The sequence below is a fragment of the Pogona vitticeps genome, chromosome 2 (assembly GCF_051106095.1).
Source record: "Pogona vitticeps strain Pit_001003342236 chromosome 2, PviZW2.1, whole genome shotgun sequence".
NCBI classification, from domain to species: domain Eukaryota; kingdom Metazoa; phylum Chordata; class Lepidosauria; order Squamata; family Agamidae; genus Pogona; species Pogona vitticeps.
The window spans coordinates 211,135,645-211,152,620 of NC_135784.1; the positions used below are offsets into that span (position 1 = coordinate 211,135,645).

Sequence of the window (16,976 nt, forward strand, 5' to 3'; positions counted from 1 at the left end):
AAAGCCAGCTTCCATGAGGAGGCACACAAAAACCATGTAATGTATATTGATTTCTAAAAATCAGCTCCCAGTTGAATTCAACACTGTACCTGTGCCCTTACACCAGAACTTCTAGTCGTCGTTTAGTTGTTTAATCGTGTCCAACTCTTCGTGACCCCATGGACCAGAGCACGCCAGGCCCTTCTGTCTTCTACTGCCTCCCGGAGTTGTGTCAAATTCATGTTGGTTGCTTCGCAGACACTGTCCAGCCATCTCATCCTCTGTCGTCCCCTTCTCCTCTTGCCATCACACTTTCCTAACATCAAGGTCTTTTCCAAGGATTCTTCTCTTCTCATGAGATGGCCAAAGTACTGGAGCCTCAGCTTCAGGATCTGTCCTTCCAGTGAGCACTCAGGGTTGATTTCCTTTAGAATGGATAGGTTTGTTCTCCTTGCAGTCCAGGGGATTCTCAAGAGCCTCCTCCAGCACCACAATTCAAAGGCATCAATTCTTCGGCGGTCTGCTTTCTTTATGGTCCAGCTCTCACTTCCATACATCACGACAGGAAAAACCATAGCTTTGACTATGCAGACTTTTGTTGGCAAGGTGATGTCTCTGCTTTTTAAGATGCTATCAAGATTTGTCATTGCTTTCCTCCCAAGAAGCAGGCGTCTTTTAATTTCGTGGCTGCTTTCTCCATCTGCAGTGATCATGGAGCCCAGGAAAATAAAATGTACTAGAACTTCTAGTACATATTAGCATTCAGAATAGTTTGGGCTACCCTAAGATGTGGTTTCTACATAAAAACAACAGGTTTTTAATTTCATGCTGCTGGTTAAGTTATTTTAGTTCACCTTTCATTTCTATGCTATTTTCAATTTTCCTATGCGATTACTTTGTTATATATATATTGCATTTCATTGCAAGAATTTTTTTTTTTATAAACTCCTGCCTGCTCTGAATGTCTTCATCTGGAAGGAAAAATCAGGTCATATGTTTTATTACAAGCATAGGAAATAAATGGATTTGCACAACCACATCTGCAACTTGAATAGTTTGGTACAAACTTGAATTTTGCAGCTGGCACAATGAAAAATAGGAGTCGTAAGGCTGCAGGGAGGAACACAGCCAAGTGAAGACACTAAACTAACTGACTTCTGGTGAAACAAAATCTCTTACCTTTCAGACTTCTTTCTGGAATCAAGAGGACTGGAAACAGACACAGGTTGACTGTAAAAAGGTAAGGAGTGCAGAAGGTAGTTTGTCTGCTCTATAAACAAGGCAACTGCTTATGCAGGCAAAAAAGACATTTTTATTTGCTTAGTAAGAACTGGAAGCTGCACAGGGTATAATGCAGATGAAATTTCAGGAAGCTCAAAATATAAGAAGCCCAACTGCTGTAATAACATTTTCTCCAGAACACTACCAATCCAATGAATGCCAACAAGTACGGATACACGAAACATTATATATTCATCGAGAAAACTTTATTAGTGGCTTAGCATGTTGGGTACTTTTAAAATTTCTAACAGCCTCACTTTTGTTTCATTAGGCAAGTTACATAGGTAAAGAATAACGGGTTCACTGATCTTAATTTCAGCAAGGAATTCATAGAATATTTGTTGTCACATAAACTTTTTTGATAACTGGCAGATGGTCTCTTGGTATTGTCTGGTAGGATCAGCCACACTTCCTTCTTACGTTCAATAACATTCTATATATCACTAAATATTCTATCCTCATATGTACTCTTACTTTTTTGTCTTTGCTATACATCATTCTTAAAAATCTACATACTCTACCCACACAAATCACAAGACTGCCTCCAATGTGTTCTCCATCATTCCACAGAGTTAGAATGACGAATCAATTCCTAGCAGACGTTCCTTTGAGCCAAGGCTAGCTCTCAGTATGGAAAAGGCTCCTTGCGAAGTTGCCACTGATGTGTGACACTCCACAATTAGTACAACGGTCCCAGTTTAAATACATGTATATATTCTGCTATCATTATGGCCTTCATGTTTACTCTCCATCAAGAGTTTGCCACTTATGATGATGGCTTTTAAAGTATAGCCTTAAAAAAAAAAACAACCAAGGGATTTAATTTAAAGCCATTTCCCCAAATATTGATGGTTTAGCCAATAATGGATTACTTGGCATATTTTAATTGTGATGATGAATTATGTGGTCGACTACAAGAAAAAAAAAATAACCGTAGCAGTTGGACAACAACAAAAATTAGAAATTGTTTTCCATATGGTGCTCCATATTTGCACCCCCATTTTGAGGTAACAGATTGGAACTAGTGTTTTACTTAGGGCAGTTCATTTGGTTTCAGGTAGAACCTTCTCCTTCTTTTTTCCCCTTCTGAACATTTTAAAAGCTGCTCCCTCCTGACAGAGAGGCAGCAGCATCTGATACAAAAGATATGGCGGATAACTTTGACTTCGCTGTATACACCATTGGCCACAGTGAGGCACCCCTGCATGAAACTGGAAAAATCTGCCCTGCCATTGGTTTCTGAGTAAGGTGTGATATCAAACTTTGCCACTAGGCAAAGATTCTCCACTTCACATGAAAAACTAAGAAGAAAAATATCCCACTTGGTATAAAAGAACACACTTTTTTTTTAAAAAAAATCTTATTTCCCTTTTTAAAGGCATACTTTTTAAGATCAAAAAGCCCAAATCAGAAGACTCAATGCTACAAATATGCATTAAAACACAAATTATTGTGTTTCATCTTAACCAATGTTAAAGGTACCTCTTCTAGAGCTTTATATCCTACGTTGAGGATCCATGAAAAAATGAGAGCTTCCTTTCTATGAAACAGTGTGTGTTCTGCTGTTTACTTAAGAAAGTTAAAGGCCTCATGAGGATTACAGCCAGACATAATTTTTATGTCTCACTGGTTTAAGGGTGAGAATTATACCCAACAGTGTCCTCAAGCAAGGTAAAGACAAACATTTCCCACCAGTATCTTGACATCTGTACTAGTAAAAAAACGCTTCATTGTTCCTGGAAGTGTAAATAAAACTGAAGGTTACAATATGTTGTTTTCTTGCCCCTCAAACGTCCATCGCAAAGCATGCTGATGAGGATAATTATTAACATGAAATGTAGTCTTTAAAAAACCACAGGTGAGGAAAAAGCCTAAGTGTCTAAATGAAGAAGTAGTGAAGCAGTTTTTAAGCTTATGTAATTGAGGATGACTTCAGTTAGGACCATCACACAAGTATCTGAGGAAAACCAATTAAAGAAGCATAAAATGGTTCCCCAAGAGGTTTGTCAGCTTTCCAATGTGAGCAGGTAATTCTCTAATTTCACAAAAGAGATGAAGGGAGGGGGGAGAAGGAGAGGGAGGGGGAGAGGGAGAGAGAGAAAGAGAGAGAATGAGGTTTTAGTTTGGATAGTTTTGTGGTCTGGGCACTGGTGAATAAGTACTACTATCATCCATTAGTGATTAAAGAAGAGCTTGTAAGTTTATTATTTTTCTTTGCTTCAGAGACTCTGACCCTACCCCCAAGTAATGTTGTCAAAAGTTTCGTAACTAGTTATCAGCCCAACACTAAATTCTGATGTGTGGGCTTAAAATGATTTTTTTTTTCTTTTTGAAAAAAATCTTTCAGTTCCTCTTCAAACCACAGAGTGATCATTACTGTGTACTCCAGTCAAGATGGTGTGATTGAGTGAGGAGGCAGACCGGTCAGAGCCTTCTGTGGGGCCATTAGCACTTTCTGTGCGTTGACAGCAAAGAATTTGCTTGAAGGTGGCACTCATTTCCTTGTCCCGGTAGGAGTAGATGATGGGGTTCATGGCAGAATTGAACTCAGCAAGCAACAAGAAGAACTTCTCATACGCCAGAACGTTGCATTGTGGGCAGCAAACATCAAGGAGCAACAAAACTAATCCTGGAGTCCAGCAGATTATAAAAGCACCTGGAAATCAGAAAAATACTTTATTTTTCCATGTATTATCACATTTGTATTTCATGCTTTTTTCTCAAAACTCAATGGCACAGATAGGATTTTACTCCCATTTTCTGTTTGCAATCGCTTTGTGTCTCAACAAAATCCACAAAAACAGAATTAACACACACAAACCCTGAATAATTGAATAAAATACCTGTATTAAAATACCACTTGTATTCCAAATAAGGTGCAGGCAAAACTCGGCAGATAAGCTGAATACCTTCCAAGATCACAAATAATAAACAGACCTGGCAAGCTTTCCTAAAAAATGTAATCCATGGAATGGATGCTACTACAGGAAAGCCATATCCCTTTATTTCCAGGCTTTATCTCTATAATTGTTACCAAAGCCCCCCCCCCCAAAGTTACACTACTATTAATCTGAGTGTTTCATAGAAAGTTTTATAATCAAATGTGCAGACATGCCAGACCACTCAAGATTAAATGCCGCACAGTCAACACACCATAGGAATTGTGTTGTATCTTGGTTTTATTTTCATTCTTGAAAACAATAAATGGTAAGTCAATAACTTAATAACTATTCAATTATGTTAGCAGAAAAATTAACCTTTACTAAAAAACACCCACTGCAACCACATTACAAGCACATAAATCCTTGATACATCAAAAAAGTGTATTTTCCATGAAACTGGGATAAAGAGTTGAGTTCATTTTCTAAACATTAGAAATGGGGACCATTCTTTTATTGCCACACCAGAGCTCAACATGTCATTTCCCTTCCCCTCTTTGTATAGTTAAAGGTGGGAGAGAATAACGTTCAAGGAGAATAGTTTGTCTGGAATGTGCTAATCATTTTTAGGTCCACTGTTCAACTTGAAAGCACTGGACACACATGCACTCAGAACCATAAAATGCTATTTCACAAGCTTCATTCCTTTCTCCCCAAACTTTATCTAAGAAACAGGGCAGCATAGAGAAAAAAGCACTACAGTACCTTGATGAATCAAGGGCACTCATTTTTCTTAAATGTTGAAGGTAGTGGACACAGTAAAAGATACAAGTCTAAAATGTTGATACAATATTTAAAGATAAAAGATACAATATTTACAATGTTGCTATATGTTTATTATACTAAGGATTGATGTATTCACACATTCTTATGCACTGACATCTTTGCACATAAAAACTTAGTCATCATGAAGGTAGATCCACTGAAATCAGTGGAATACACGTTAGTAATAACTAACTTAAATCCAATTGGCTTCCATGGCCAGTAAATTCTAGTGCACTAACTTTATGCTCTGCCCAATCTCTGGTTCACTATTATACAAGCTAGGAAGTATGCTATTGCACTGAACAGTACTTATGCTTGCACAAGAAGGTCCCAGACATTTTCTTGTTAAAGCCCAGAAAATGCACAGTCGCATGCACAACTTATGGCTGTACACAAACTTGATGAAGAGGACTAAGGTCAATGGCTTTAAGGATGAGCATATCTGAACACATTTCAAGGTCTGTGAGCCAGACCCAGTGGTACGTTTTTCCATAATCACAGAACATGAATCATATTGTGTATGCAACACATGGATTCTTCTTTGTGTGCTCACAACCATGCCTTTTCATGCACAAGTCCCAACACTGATATAGAAGAGATACAATGTGAGAATTGCAGAGCTGGAAGGGACCCTGTGGATCATCAAGTCCAGTCCCTATCCAGAAGGCCCAATGGGGAATTGAACTCCCAACCTCTGGCTCTGCAGCCAGGTGCCTAAACCACTGAGCAATCCAGCAGAATGGTATAAATTATTAGTGTAAATATTTGGCAGTTCTGCAACAGGTAGCACCCACAACTGGAAGATGCTAGGTGAACTGAATCAGAGGTAGAAGAAGCAGAAAACCTGTGACAACAAGTTATTATGGAGAGCTGCCTTTCATGCCTAAGCAGCTCCTCAAATGCCCAAATGGTGTGTTTCCATCAATTAATGAGCAACATTTGAACTGGAAAAAAACACAAAACACATTCAACTCAAAGGCTGCAAAATATATTCAGGGAAACACTGAAAGGGGAAGGAAAATGCACTGTGTCATGTTTCCAAAGAATTATGAGAAAAATGACCTCACCACTCTTGTTCTGCATCATTAGTTTTAATCAGATTTTCTTTTTAGGCACTTCTACAGATGTGGCCACGTGAAACAAGTAACTCCAACAAGAAAGATTCTCAGATTTTGAACAGATAGTCCATTTATTTATTAAATGTAGGCAGTGAAGAATCAGTGTCGATCTATATCTTTTTGGAAATTACACACATGCATACAAACATCCTCCCAAATAACTGAGTGAATGTCTACAAGAGGACTTCTCCTTCTGTTTTCTTTCCTACTGACCACTTAAAGGTCACTGGAATCAAGATTTATTATGCCACTTAAGCTTGTTAGACTATTTCCACTCTATGCTGAATTTAAAGACCTCAAGAACTGGGGTACAGCCAGCAGAACAATCTTAAAACAATCTCAACTAGATAAAATAATTAAACAGTCAACAAACAAAGTAATACGATGTCAAAACCACCAAAATATAAAACATACCAACTCAGCAGCCCAAACCGAGTCATGATTACACTTAAGATCCCTAAAGTCTGGGTGAACAGCCAGTCTTTAACACGAGGCCGTAAAGAAGCCCATGCTCGTCATACCAATCAGGCTCAGAAGTGAGATGGTTCTTCTCATTTGTCTCAGCACAGTGCCAGAGAGGGAAACATGTGACCTACGAACAGCACACAATCCTTCTCTCTAATAAGCCATAGTTTAATATTTTCTCAGAAGTCCTCTGAAAGTGGCTTTTTATCTCCATAAAACAAATTGCATGGGAAGCATCTAGGAAGTGTAGTTCTTCTATAAAAGCAAGGTCCATATTTCTGACACACTCTTCTTTTAGGGGGAAAATGAAGTTCATATGTACTTATGCTACTGAATCTTTGCTTATTTTACTCTTGTAGGTGACAACAACAACAATGAATAAAAAGTTTTCTCTCCATTGGAGGAGATTGCAAGAATTTTCTGCATTTACACCCCTGAATTCACTGTTGGGTTTTATTTTGCACAAAAGCTAGGGTTAGTTTGGGTTTTGCTATTGCTGCTGCCTATACAAACTGCTGATCTTTTCACTCTCAAACAGAAAAGAAAGTCTCACAGCACTTGCCTATTATTTGGATTAAGAGCTTTAATGTCTCAAGGCACCTTTTCTTCATCAAGGATGAGAAAATCAGTATTTGTTAGTTCCTGCTGGCACACAACAAAAGCCAAAATTCCTTATCCCTGATATAGTATGTTGGACTGCTCATTAATGTGTGGACATCTAATGACAGAAAAGGAAATCTCTGAAATACCAAGATCCTAGGTTGTTGAAAAAGCAATCTACCTACTAAGTACTGTAGCACAGGGAAGCAAGCTGTTGAAAGACAGCAAAAGTAACAGGGGTTGGTGTCTTTGCTTCTGTTCTTCGACCACACTGGCTGAAAAGTGGAGCATGTGACTATCTGGAGATGAAATGTTGAAAGTGAAAGGGCCTACAATGAAGTGGTTCATCATTTAGCATGAATAAGATGGTGGGGAAGCTCTGTACTGGAGCCTTCCTAGCCTGTTTTGTGCCTCTCTAAACCTCCCTCCCTTAAAAAAAGAAAAAAAAATAGGAGTACAACTGTGTGAGAAAGGGGATGGGAGGAGACGCTCTCCCATCTACACGCTGGCCTCTCTGCCTTGGAAAAGGGAAGCCCCCACCCCACCCCCCAGAACCAGGAGGCAGGGGAAAAACAAGAGATGAGGAAACAAACAAAAAACCAACTCTGGAGAAAAAGGCAGGAAAAGAGAGGAAGAAAAGGGAGAGGATGAAGAGGGAGAAGGACAACTAGACAAAGGAGGAACAGAGGGAAGCGAGGCAGTGGGGAATGGAGAGAGCTGGAGAACTCTTGGACGAGAGAGAGAGAGAGAGAGAGAGAGAGAGAGAGAGAGAGAGCGAGAGCGAGAGAGAGAGAAGAATGGTGAACAAAAGGGTTGGTGCCCCTGCTGCAGGCGCTGTTGCCAGAAGGGTCCATGCCTCGCATTGAAAGTTAAGCAGGGAAGCACCTAGGTTAGAAGACAACCAAAGGGAAGAGCTGTTGGGGGAGGGAGTCCCTGGAACCCTTCCCTCTCCCTGTTGATACTAAGACTGTGGGGGAGCTCCCTGTTGTACACATGTGAATAGATGTTAATGGTCTGAAGTAAGAGATGAAGTCTGAATTGGTTTTGTGGGAGGAACAGAAAAGGGTGTGTGTGCTAACCAAAAACGCTCACAAACCCAATGATGAAAAAAAATAGACTTCAAGCAAAGTTTGACAATTATATAAATTAAAAGAAGTTAGAATAAACATTAAAAGCTGCACATACTGTATTTTTCAGTGTACAAGAGGCCCCATGTATAAGACGCCCCCATTTTTTAAACCCAAAATTTCTTTCTTTGCATTTTCGTTGCAAAAAGCAGCTTTCCCCCTCCATGTTATGCAAAGAAAGTGTAGGGGGAAAGTAGGAATCACTTTCTCCCTCCATTTTCTTTGCAAAACGTGGAGGGGGAAAGCAGGGATCAAAGTGCCTTGCTTACTTCTGAGTATAAAACGAACCTCAATTTTTCCTTTAATTATTTTAGGAAAAAGTGTCATTTTATACATGAAAAAATACAGTAAGTCAGGAAAGCTGCCAGAAAGCACCTTACCATTTTCTCCTGGCTTCTTTTTCTGGTTTGGGAGACAACCAACAGGCTACTAGTTAGTCCATCCAACATTGTTCACCCCTTCTAAGTTTTAAACTAATGGTTTTCAAACTGTTCCTACGGTACAGAAATAACTCTGATTCCTAGACTACGAGAAATTCAACAAAGAGTGACAATGAGATTGTCTGAAAGATAACAAAGACAACCATCCCCTACAATGTGCAGCCATGGGGGGGGCAGGATGATGGAGCATTTTTAAGCTAGGGATGCCTGGCTAGGTGCCAGCACTAGCGTGTTAACTCTGAACAAGCAGTGGCCGTGCTTGGACCTCCCTCTCAGCACCATGTGTGATTCTGCATGGGTTAAATTAGTCTTACAGATCTAGAATTCATTCTTAAGTTGGCCTGAAAATGTGCCCTAGAACACATCTGCAGCAGATGAAAAGAGCTTGCTTTTTAGGCAAGCTGATGTGGAAAGGGTTCTCTGAGGACAAAAACTTTGAAAACCATTGTAAATAACTCTGCTGTTTTAACTCAACTACTAAGAGCAACAAGACGGACTCTCCTTTCAAATTCCAGCATATGCAAGTGTACTTGTGCAGCTCTCCAAAGAACAGATGAAACATCTCCCAAGCATTACACATTTCATTTTGTTTATGGGGTAAGAGATTGTCTGGTGACAAAGGAATGTGGTTTCCTCTTCCAAATTTCCCCCACTACCCCAAGCACACTGAGAATCTAAGCTGTTCCACGTTCCAAAATGTCCTTTCTCTTGAATGCAAAGAGAAGATCAGGACTTTGTGAATTTTAAAAAAGAGGAAAATGTTTATTTCCACTTGGACAAGGAAACAATGAGGCAAAGCAAGAAGGAATGAATAGAAGGATGCCGAAGTCTTAACAAGCTAAAAGGTGAGCATGGCAAAAGGAAAGGGAAGTTATTTCTAGGCCTTGATAAAACACTACACATTCCTTTGTAAGGTTTCACTAATCCCAGAACTGTTTCTACTGAGTATTATACCAGACAATATAGATAAGACAAAGAACTACTTAGTTATGTACATAGTCATTGCAGCCAGAATTCTTTATGCTAAGAATTGGAAGAAATCGGTGATGCCGGAACAGGAGGAACTTATTGAGAAGATACAGGAAGCGGCAGAAATGGATATCTTATCAGAAGTGCTGAAAGACCGTCCAATACAAAAGGCATCTCAACAATGGGATTTATTATATAAATGGCTTGAGTCACCAGATAGTACTTGAATAACATAGATTAAAACTAGGATGTAAATGTAAGTTATAACCCGGAGGGCAATCATATAGTAGAAAAGTGGAAAGTCGAGTTGATATGGCAACATGAATAGATTGCATGGCAGTACATTTTATGTTCTCCTCCCCCTATTTCCCCCCCCCATGTTCCCCCTTTACCTTCTGTATCCCCCACCTTATCCTAAATTGTTAATTTAAAAAAAGATAAAACACTACATATTCAAGAGGACTCAGTTACTCTTCCATGTTTTAACTAGTCTGATACTCTCTCTGAAATCCAAGGAAGGTATCTTGTTTTCATCATTACTTCCAGATTCCTGACAAAGAATATTAAAGGCTAGGATACTTGGATGTTTATTTCTTTGATTTCTGTACTCCCCCACTATTTGCAAGTGTTCCTCTAGGTGGTTTAAAGATTAAAACTTAAGCCCTACAAATTTTATTTATTTATTTATTGTTACTTTTAATGTCCCACACTCATCTAGTTGCAAGCCACTAGCTAACAAGTGAAAACACATACATATCCACAAGCACAAAAATGACCAAATCATAAATCATAAAAGTAACCTACCAACAAAAACCAACAACCCCCCCCCCAAAAAAAAAACAAAGGAAGTGAGACACAAACTTCTAATTTAATCCCATGGCTCAGATGGGGGAGGATGTTTCTAAAGGCTTCCTTGAAAAGCTCAGATTTCACACATTTCCTGAAGGTTAAGAGGGAGGGAGCCTGGCATATGTCCACTGACAAAACGTTTCGTATCGTGGCAGCCATCACTGAGAAGATCCAGCTCCTCGCATAACAAAATACATTCAATAATACGGTGATCTAACGGTGTAGGCCAGAATTCATTTAAAAAAGGGGGGGGACCCAATAACATTAACTGCAGATTCAGGTGTTGAAGGCAGCTTTGAATAATTCTGTTTTCACCCATTTCCTGAACATAAGGGGGAAAGAAGCCTGGCATATCTCAGTTGGTAACTTATTCCAAAGGCTGGAGGCCACCACTGACAAGGCCTGATTCCTTGTCATTGCATTTTTTGCTTCCCTTACTGTGTCAACTTTTAGCAACATCGACTGAGGAGAAGGGGTGAAACAGGTAGCTGATTTCTGAAACAGAAGTTCTGATAAGTGTAGTGTTTCCACATCTTGTGCCACTTGTTTATTTATTACTTTGAAATTGTATATCACCTTTCTGCCAGAGGACTCAAGATGGTGTATACGCCTTTCCTCTTCCCCATGTTATCCTCACAACAATCCTGTGAAACCAGTTAGGCAGATAAGAGTGCCCGACCCAAGACCACAGAGTGAACTTTATAACTCAATGATGACTTGAGGTCTGATTTTCCAGATCCCAGTATAGTGCTTGAACCATTCAATCACACTGGGCTCTCCAGCTGTTGTCAGGATCTCTTTGGGTGATGGGTGAAGGAGTAGCACAATGCAGCACAAAATCAGCGGGGACTGCACAAGACTGGTGCTCACCAAGTGTTTTGTACTGCAACACTCATCAGTCCCAAACAGTCTCGTCACTGGTCAAAGAGGGGATATATATCTGGAGGGCACCAGGTTTGTGAAAGCTGCTTTAGATAAAGGGTGCCTTGGACGAGGAGTGGGACTGATCAATATAAACAGCTTATTAGATTCATGCAACACATGTTCCTATTGACCCTCAAATGGCCTGGGCTCACTCTGAGTTAGGAGCTAGTGGTGAAATAATCAGAGAAATGCTTGTTCCTAATTGACATGCAAATTGACCCTAATACTCAGCCATGTGGGAGAAAATGTGTCCAATTTCCCCCTCCATAAATCCTATTTAAGAGCTTCCCAATGTGATAAACCATCATTTATGTCTCTCACATTCTTGGTGACTGAATGCACATCTTAGCATGCTTGGCAAAAAAAGAAGATTAAAGGGTCAGGAACACTGGGTGAAGGGAAAGGTCATAGCACAGAATATGTTTCACTGAGGCTATGCCTAGGAGGGAGCACCCATGAAACTGAAATGGAATTACTTTTAAGCATAGGACAGCACTATCTGAGAATCCTTGCTTCCACCCTGTTTTGACATTCCTTCCTCTGTGTCAGTGTTTGTTAGCACAAATTTCAATATAAATGTAACATCCATTCTGTGATACTGGGTTTATAAACAAGTTGCAGTAAGTAAACTATAAAAGCGGCATGAGAAAGAGCAATAAAACATTCTTGGTTGATGCCATGCAATGTCTTACAATTTATATATACCGTTGAGGCCCCAAGCATATCCCTATCTGGCCCAAGGCTTAGCATGGTCAAATTCTGTTAAGTAAAAGCTTCACGTCTACATGTAACAATCAGACACAATAAAAGCTGACCCCTGTAAAAAAAAAACCAACAACACCTATATTAGTGTAAATGCAACACAACATAACTTAAGGGTATTGCATACAACAGCAAATTCTGTTTCAGCATCACTTGTCGAAAACTGAATGGGCTTCAAATTTAAGGACTGGCTTTCTTTGTGACTTTTGAAAATTAAGTTCACTTTTTCCAGTTAACAAACTGAACTGCTTAGATAAACAGAAATTTAAAAATGGCAGGAAGTCTTTAACTGAGAATGGCCAGGATTTTCAGCGGTATCTAAAACAAGAAAGATATGTGAAACAAACGTTATGAATGAATCCCAGCTGTTGTCAAGACAATTTGAAATATTTATCCCCTACAAAAGCTATAAAGCAGTCCCTATGGAATCTCATCATTGCCAAAAAGTCTGACACAAACAGGAAGTTTCTTTTGTGCATTTTAACCATCATGTATCAATTATACAACAGCTCAACTAATGTTAGTTCAGCATGAACACTAAGAAATAAGAGACACCGCCCTGAGCCACAACAGACATTTGGCCAATGCTGGTGCCTAAAACTGAGCTGGAACAACATACAGCGCATTACACAATGAGTTTCAATGCTTAATTTAATTGTTCTAGGAGTTGCCTGCTGGGGGTTAGAATAAGTTTTTTCTATTGTTTCCCCCTCCTTTTGGGGAATATGACATTAAATACAATAATTTCAGTTATTTTAAAAACCTTCTGGGTTTAGACAAGAGTTACAATTTACAAAGGAAGGGTATTTAAGTATCAAGTATGATAAATTCCTGTCTTCTTCTTCTTCTTCTTCTTCTTCTTCTTCTTCTTCTTGTTTATTATTTTTCAGAATGCTCGTAATATAAGCCTTACCCCAAAAATAAGCCCTAGTTAAATGAAACCCTGCCCCCTACCACTGTGCAGCAACCAGAAGATGACATGACTATAAAATAAAACATCCCCTGAAAATAAGTCCTAATGCATTTTTTGGAGCAAAAATTAATATAAGACCCTGTCTTATTTTTGGGGAAACACGGTAAGTCAGAATTTGACAGCACATTATTCTATTATATTGCTTATGAAGCATCTTAATGTTACTGTACTGCTAAATGAATCCTTCTGTGAGTTGACTCATATCTGTTCCTTACTTACATCAGTACTTCTGAACCGAGGGTGTGGGTGGGTGAGCAAAGAACACATTGTCTGCCAAGTTGAAATATTCCTCCCTCCATAACGGGGCAGAAGAATGTAAGGAGCTTGCTTTGTCCAAAGTGACATCGCTATATCATCGTATGCACAACATCATCTTGGACTTGCTGGGACAGCATCACAAAGAATTAAAAAAAATTAGTATCTGAGGTATTTATTTATTTATTTATTTATTTATTTATTTATTTATTTATTTATTTATTTATTTATTTATTTAATATCCCACCTATCTAGTCAGCTCAGGACCACTCTAGGCGGCTAGAGGTAGTCAACTCTGGCAACAGCATTTTTGCTGCCAGGACTTGCCATGGCTATTAAAGCCTTGAAGTGGCCCAAAAGACAGAGAGGGAGGAAGAGGGGAGAGGAAGTCCTGTTAGAGGCCTGAAAAAACAATTTCAATTTCAATCTTCAACTACTGGAACACATTAGGGGACCCAACATATTTGAGAGGCTGCATGCAGCCACAGGCCACACTTTTGTCTGTTTCTGCTGCAATGGATTAGAGAAATACAGTAACACAATAAGAGACAATAGCCATGAATGTCCCCTCTAGGAAAGTACATTTTGGGGCTCTGGGAGCTAGGATATCGTCATGCGTATGATTAGCAGTGAGTGTTCCACTGAAATAATTATACTCAGCAGTGCTGATCCCTTGGTAAATATGTTTTAAGTCCGCACTGCAACTGTTTATGAAGACTTTAGTTTTAATCAAGACCTTATTCAGATGTTACCAGCCAGAGTGAGCAGAACATTCTTGCAGTGGTCCCCAACCTTGGGCCTCCAGATGTTCTTGGACTTTAACTCCCAGAAATCCTGGCCAGCAGAGGTGGTGAAGGTTTCTGGGAGTTGTAGTCCAAGAACATCTGGAGGCCCAAGGTTGGAGACCACAGAGTTAGGGTACAACTAAACAGAAAAGTTAACTTCTGTTACCTAAATTGATCTGAAGTTTTAAAATACCAGTTCGAGTCCTAAAATTGCTGCAGTTGTTGACATGGAAATTACCCCTGTTGTGGGAGTCCACACAACATCTTCCAATCAGTAACATTTTTACCAGGATCCTTCCCATCCTATTAACACTGCCCTCTTCCCCTTTTCACCTCTCTTTTTAATCAGTTGTCTCCTGCCTTTTCAAAAACATTTTTGATAGGTGTTCTAGCACTGAAATAATGTGGCAAATAAGACTCTATGTTCTATCTTTTTGCTCTTTCCCCATTTTAAAAGTGCCCAGCTTTGCTGATTACAGCTCACTTCATGTGTTTGTAATCATTACTTGGCTTTTGTTTATATAAGAAAAAAGATGTTTCCTACACCAATATGCATGCTCTACTTGTAAAATGCAAGCCAGCAATCCATCTGCAAAGAAAGACTGCAAGTCAGGTGTCTCAGGCAGCAAAACCAATGGGGACCACCATGACTGCTATGCTAATCCTGACAGAGCCCCAGTGGCTGTTTCCGAATGGCCTTATATTTGATTGACTTGCTTCCCAGACTGATCTTTCTACCTTATCATTTTCAAAATTTAAAAGGAACTAATCATAAATACAATAATGGGACATACAAGCAGAAGAGGAAAGCGATCAATGGAAAATGAACGTTTAAACCCAAAACCCATCACATGTGTCTACAGGTGGTCCCTTCTCCCCCTTATTTAACTGTGGAAAGCATGCTTTCTCTAAAACAGCCTAAGAAACCCTATCCAGATGTTCTCATTAGCTGGGTCACCCATTCTTTACCCCCCTTTTTTCCTCCCCACTCTTTTGACAGATGACACAGTGCTAAACTGAGCCAGTACTATGTTTGATAGGACTACAGTACAGTATTACAAAAATCTGAACTTTCTTCTGTGGAAGGAGGAGAGTTGCTGGAGGGAGATGTCCCCAGCTTACCTGCCACATCACACCCCACTAAAGACATCACTGCTGATATCACTTTAGGAAACCCTCCACTGCTCCTTCAGACTGAACAAAGCAATGCAAAGGGAGTCGCAACAACAACAACAACAACAACAACAACAACAACAACAACAACTACTACTACTACTACTACTACTACTACTACTACTACTAGTTATTATTATTATTATTATTATTATTATTATTATTATTATTATTATTATTATTATTATTATTATTATTATTATTATTATTATTATTATTATTATTATTTAAAAAATAGGAGAGCCTCCTGAGGCTGATTAAATTACAACAAATCACCATGAGAAAGGACCAGAAATACTTGCAGCTAGCTTTACAATGTGTAGTCAGCAGGAAAAAAAATGAATGTAATTGTGCCAACTCAGACACAAACCATGGGGTATATTGCAGTGTAGTTGCACTGGTAAGAGGTTACTTCACTCATAGGTTTCCACATCAATAAAATCACAATCTTGTGGGTGTCTACTCAGATGTAAGTCCCACTAACTTTAACATAGCTTACTCCCATGTAAGTAGATACACTCACTTAATGTGGTCTCCTTTGAATTATATCAGGCTTATTCATCTTTCTGAGATGCTATTATTTGAAAAATAAAGTTATGGAATGACTGGGGTTCTTCCAGAAGTGCCACATACCACAATTTGTCTTACTTTTTTCTTTCACTGCACCATATTCTTCCTCATCGCAACACCACTCCCAGTTCTCCAACCTTTCTCCACCTTCTCTTTTATCCTCTCTCTTCCTACGCAGGTTGGAGTGTCTATAGAAAACACACAAACTTGCACACACACACATTCATTCTAACAGGGGTGATTTCTCCTGGCAAAGCAAGGAGGAAGAAGAATCTATTTTGCTTGACACCCTTGTCAGATCCTGATTTGGACAACTGACCCTGCTAGGAGTCCTATACAATTTAAAGGCCACATATTTCTATTAAAAACCCATAACTGACTCCCTCCTTTGGCACACTGTGTGGAGCAAATGGTAGTGGGTTGCAAGAGCATATATCAGACGCAAAAAGGAGCAAACAGAGACTATGGCAGTTCTGGACCTTAGACCCACCACAGCACTAGCCTCTGCTCCCATACAAATTAGGTGGACTAAAGTAAGACAAGAGAAATGACATATGGAGGTTGGGGAAATTTCCATGAAGATTTTTGCAGAACCTGAAACTTAAGGGAGAAAAGAAAATGCTATATGAAAGAGCCCTAACTTGAATGTTTCTACTTCTTGTTCTTTGCAATCAGTATGACCTTGAGGAGTATTGTCACCACCCAATTTACTGCTGCTCAGCAGGAATCATCAGGCAGGATAACTAAAGGATTTGTATTTTTAAGAGAAGCGAGAAATAAAAAAGGAATCTGCTATGCATTAATCTCCTCTAAGCTTCAGATGTTAATGCTGAACTGCACTCAGTCACATACTGAGAACCAGAAGAAAAAGATCAGGTTTTGATGGGTGCCATTCCTGGCACTGAAGCTGAGGCTCCAGTACTTTGGCCATCTCATGAGAAGAGAAGACTCCCTGGAAAAGACCCTGATGTTAGGAAAGTGTGAAGGCAAGAGGAGAAGGGG

General features: G+C 39.4%; 1 protein-coding gene across 4 annotated transcripts in view; it reads right to left on the reverse strand.

The window, feature by feature from the left end:
• Positions 1–1,444: 1,444 nt before the first annotated feature.
• LPAR1 (lysophosphatidic acid receptor 1) overlaps positions 1,445–16,976 on the reverse strand; it is a 68,573-nt gene continuing 53,041 nt past the window's right edge. For all 4 annotated transcript variants that reach the window (XM_020791130.3, XM_020791129.3, XM_020791131.3 and 1 more), the window contains exon 4: positions 1,445–3,916. In XM_020791130.3, the coding sequence (XP_020646789.1) occupies positions 3,615–3,916 (302 nt within the window). In that variant the 3' untranslated portion in view covers positions 1,445–3,614. The remainder of the gene's footprint in view (positions 3,917–16,976) is intronic.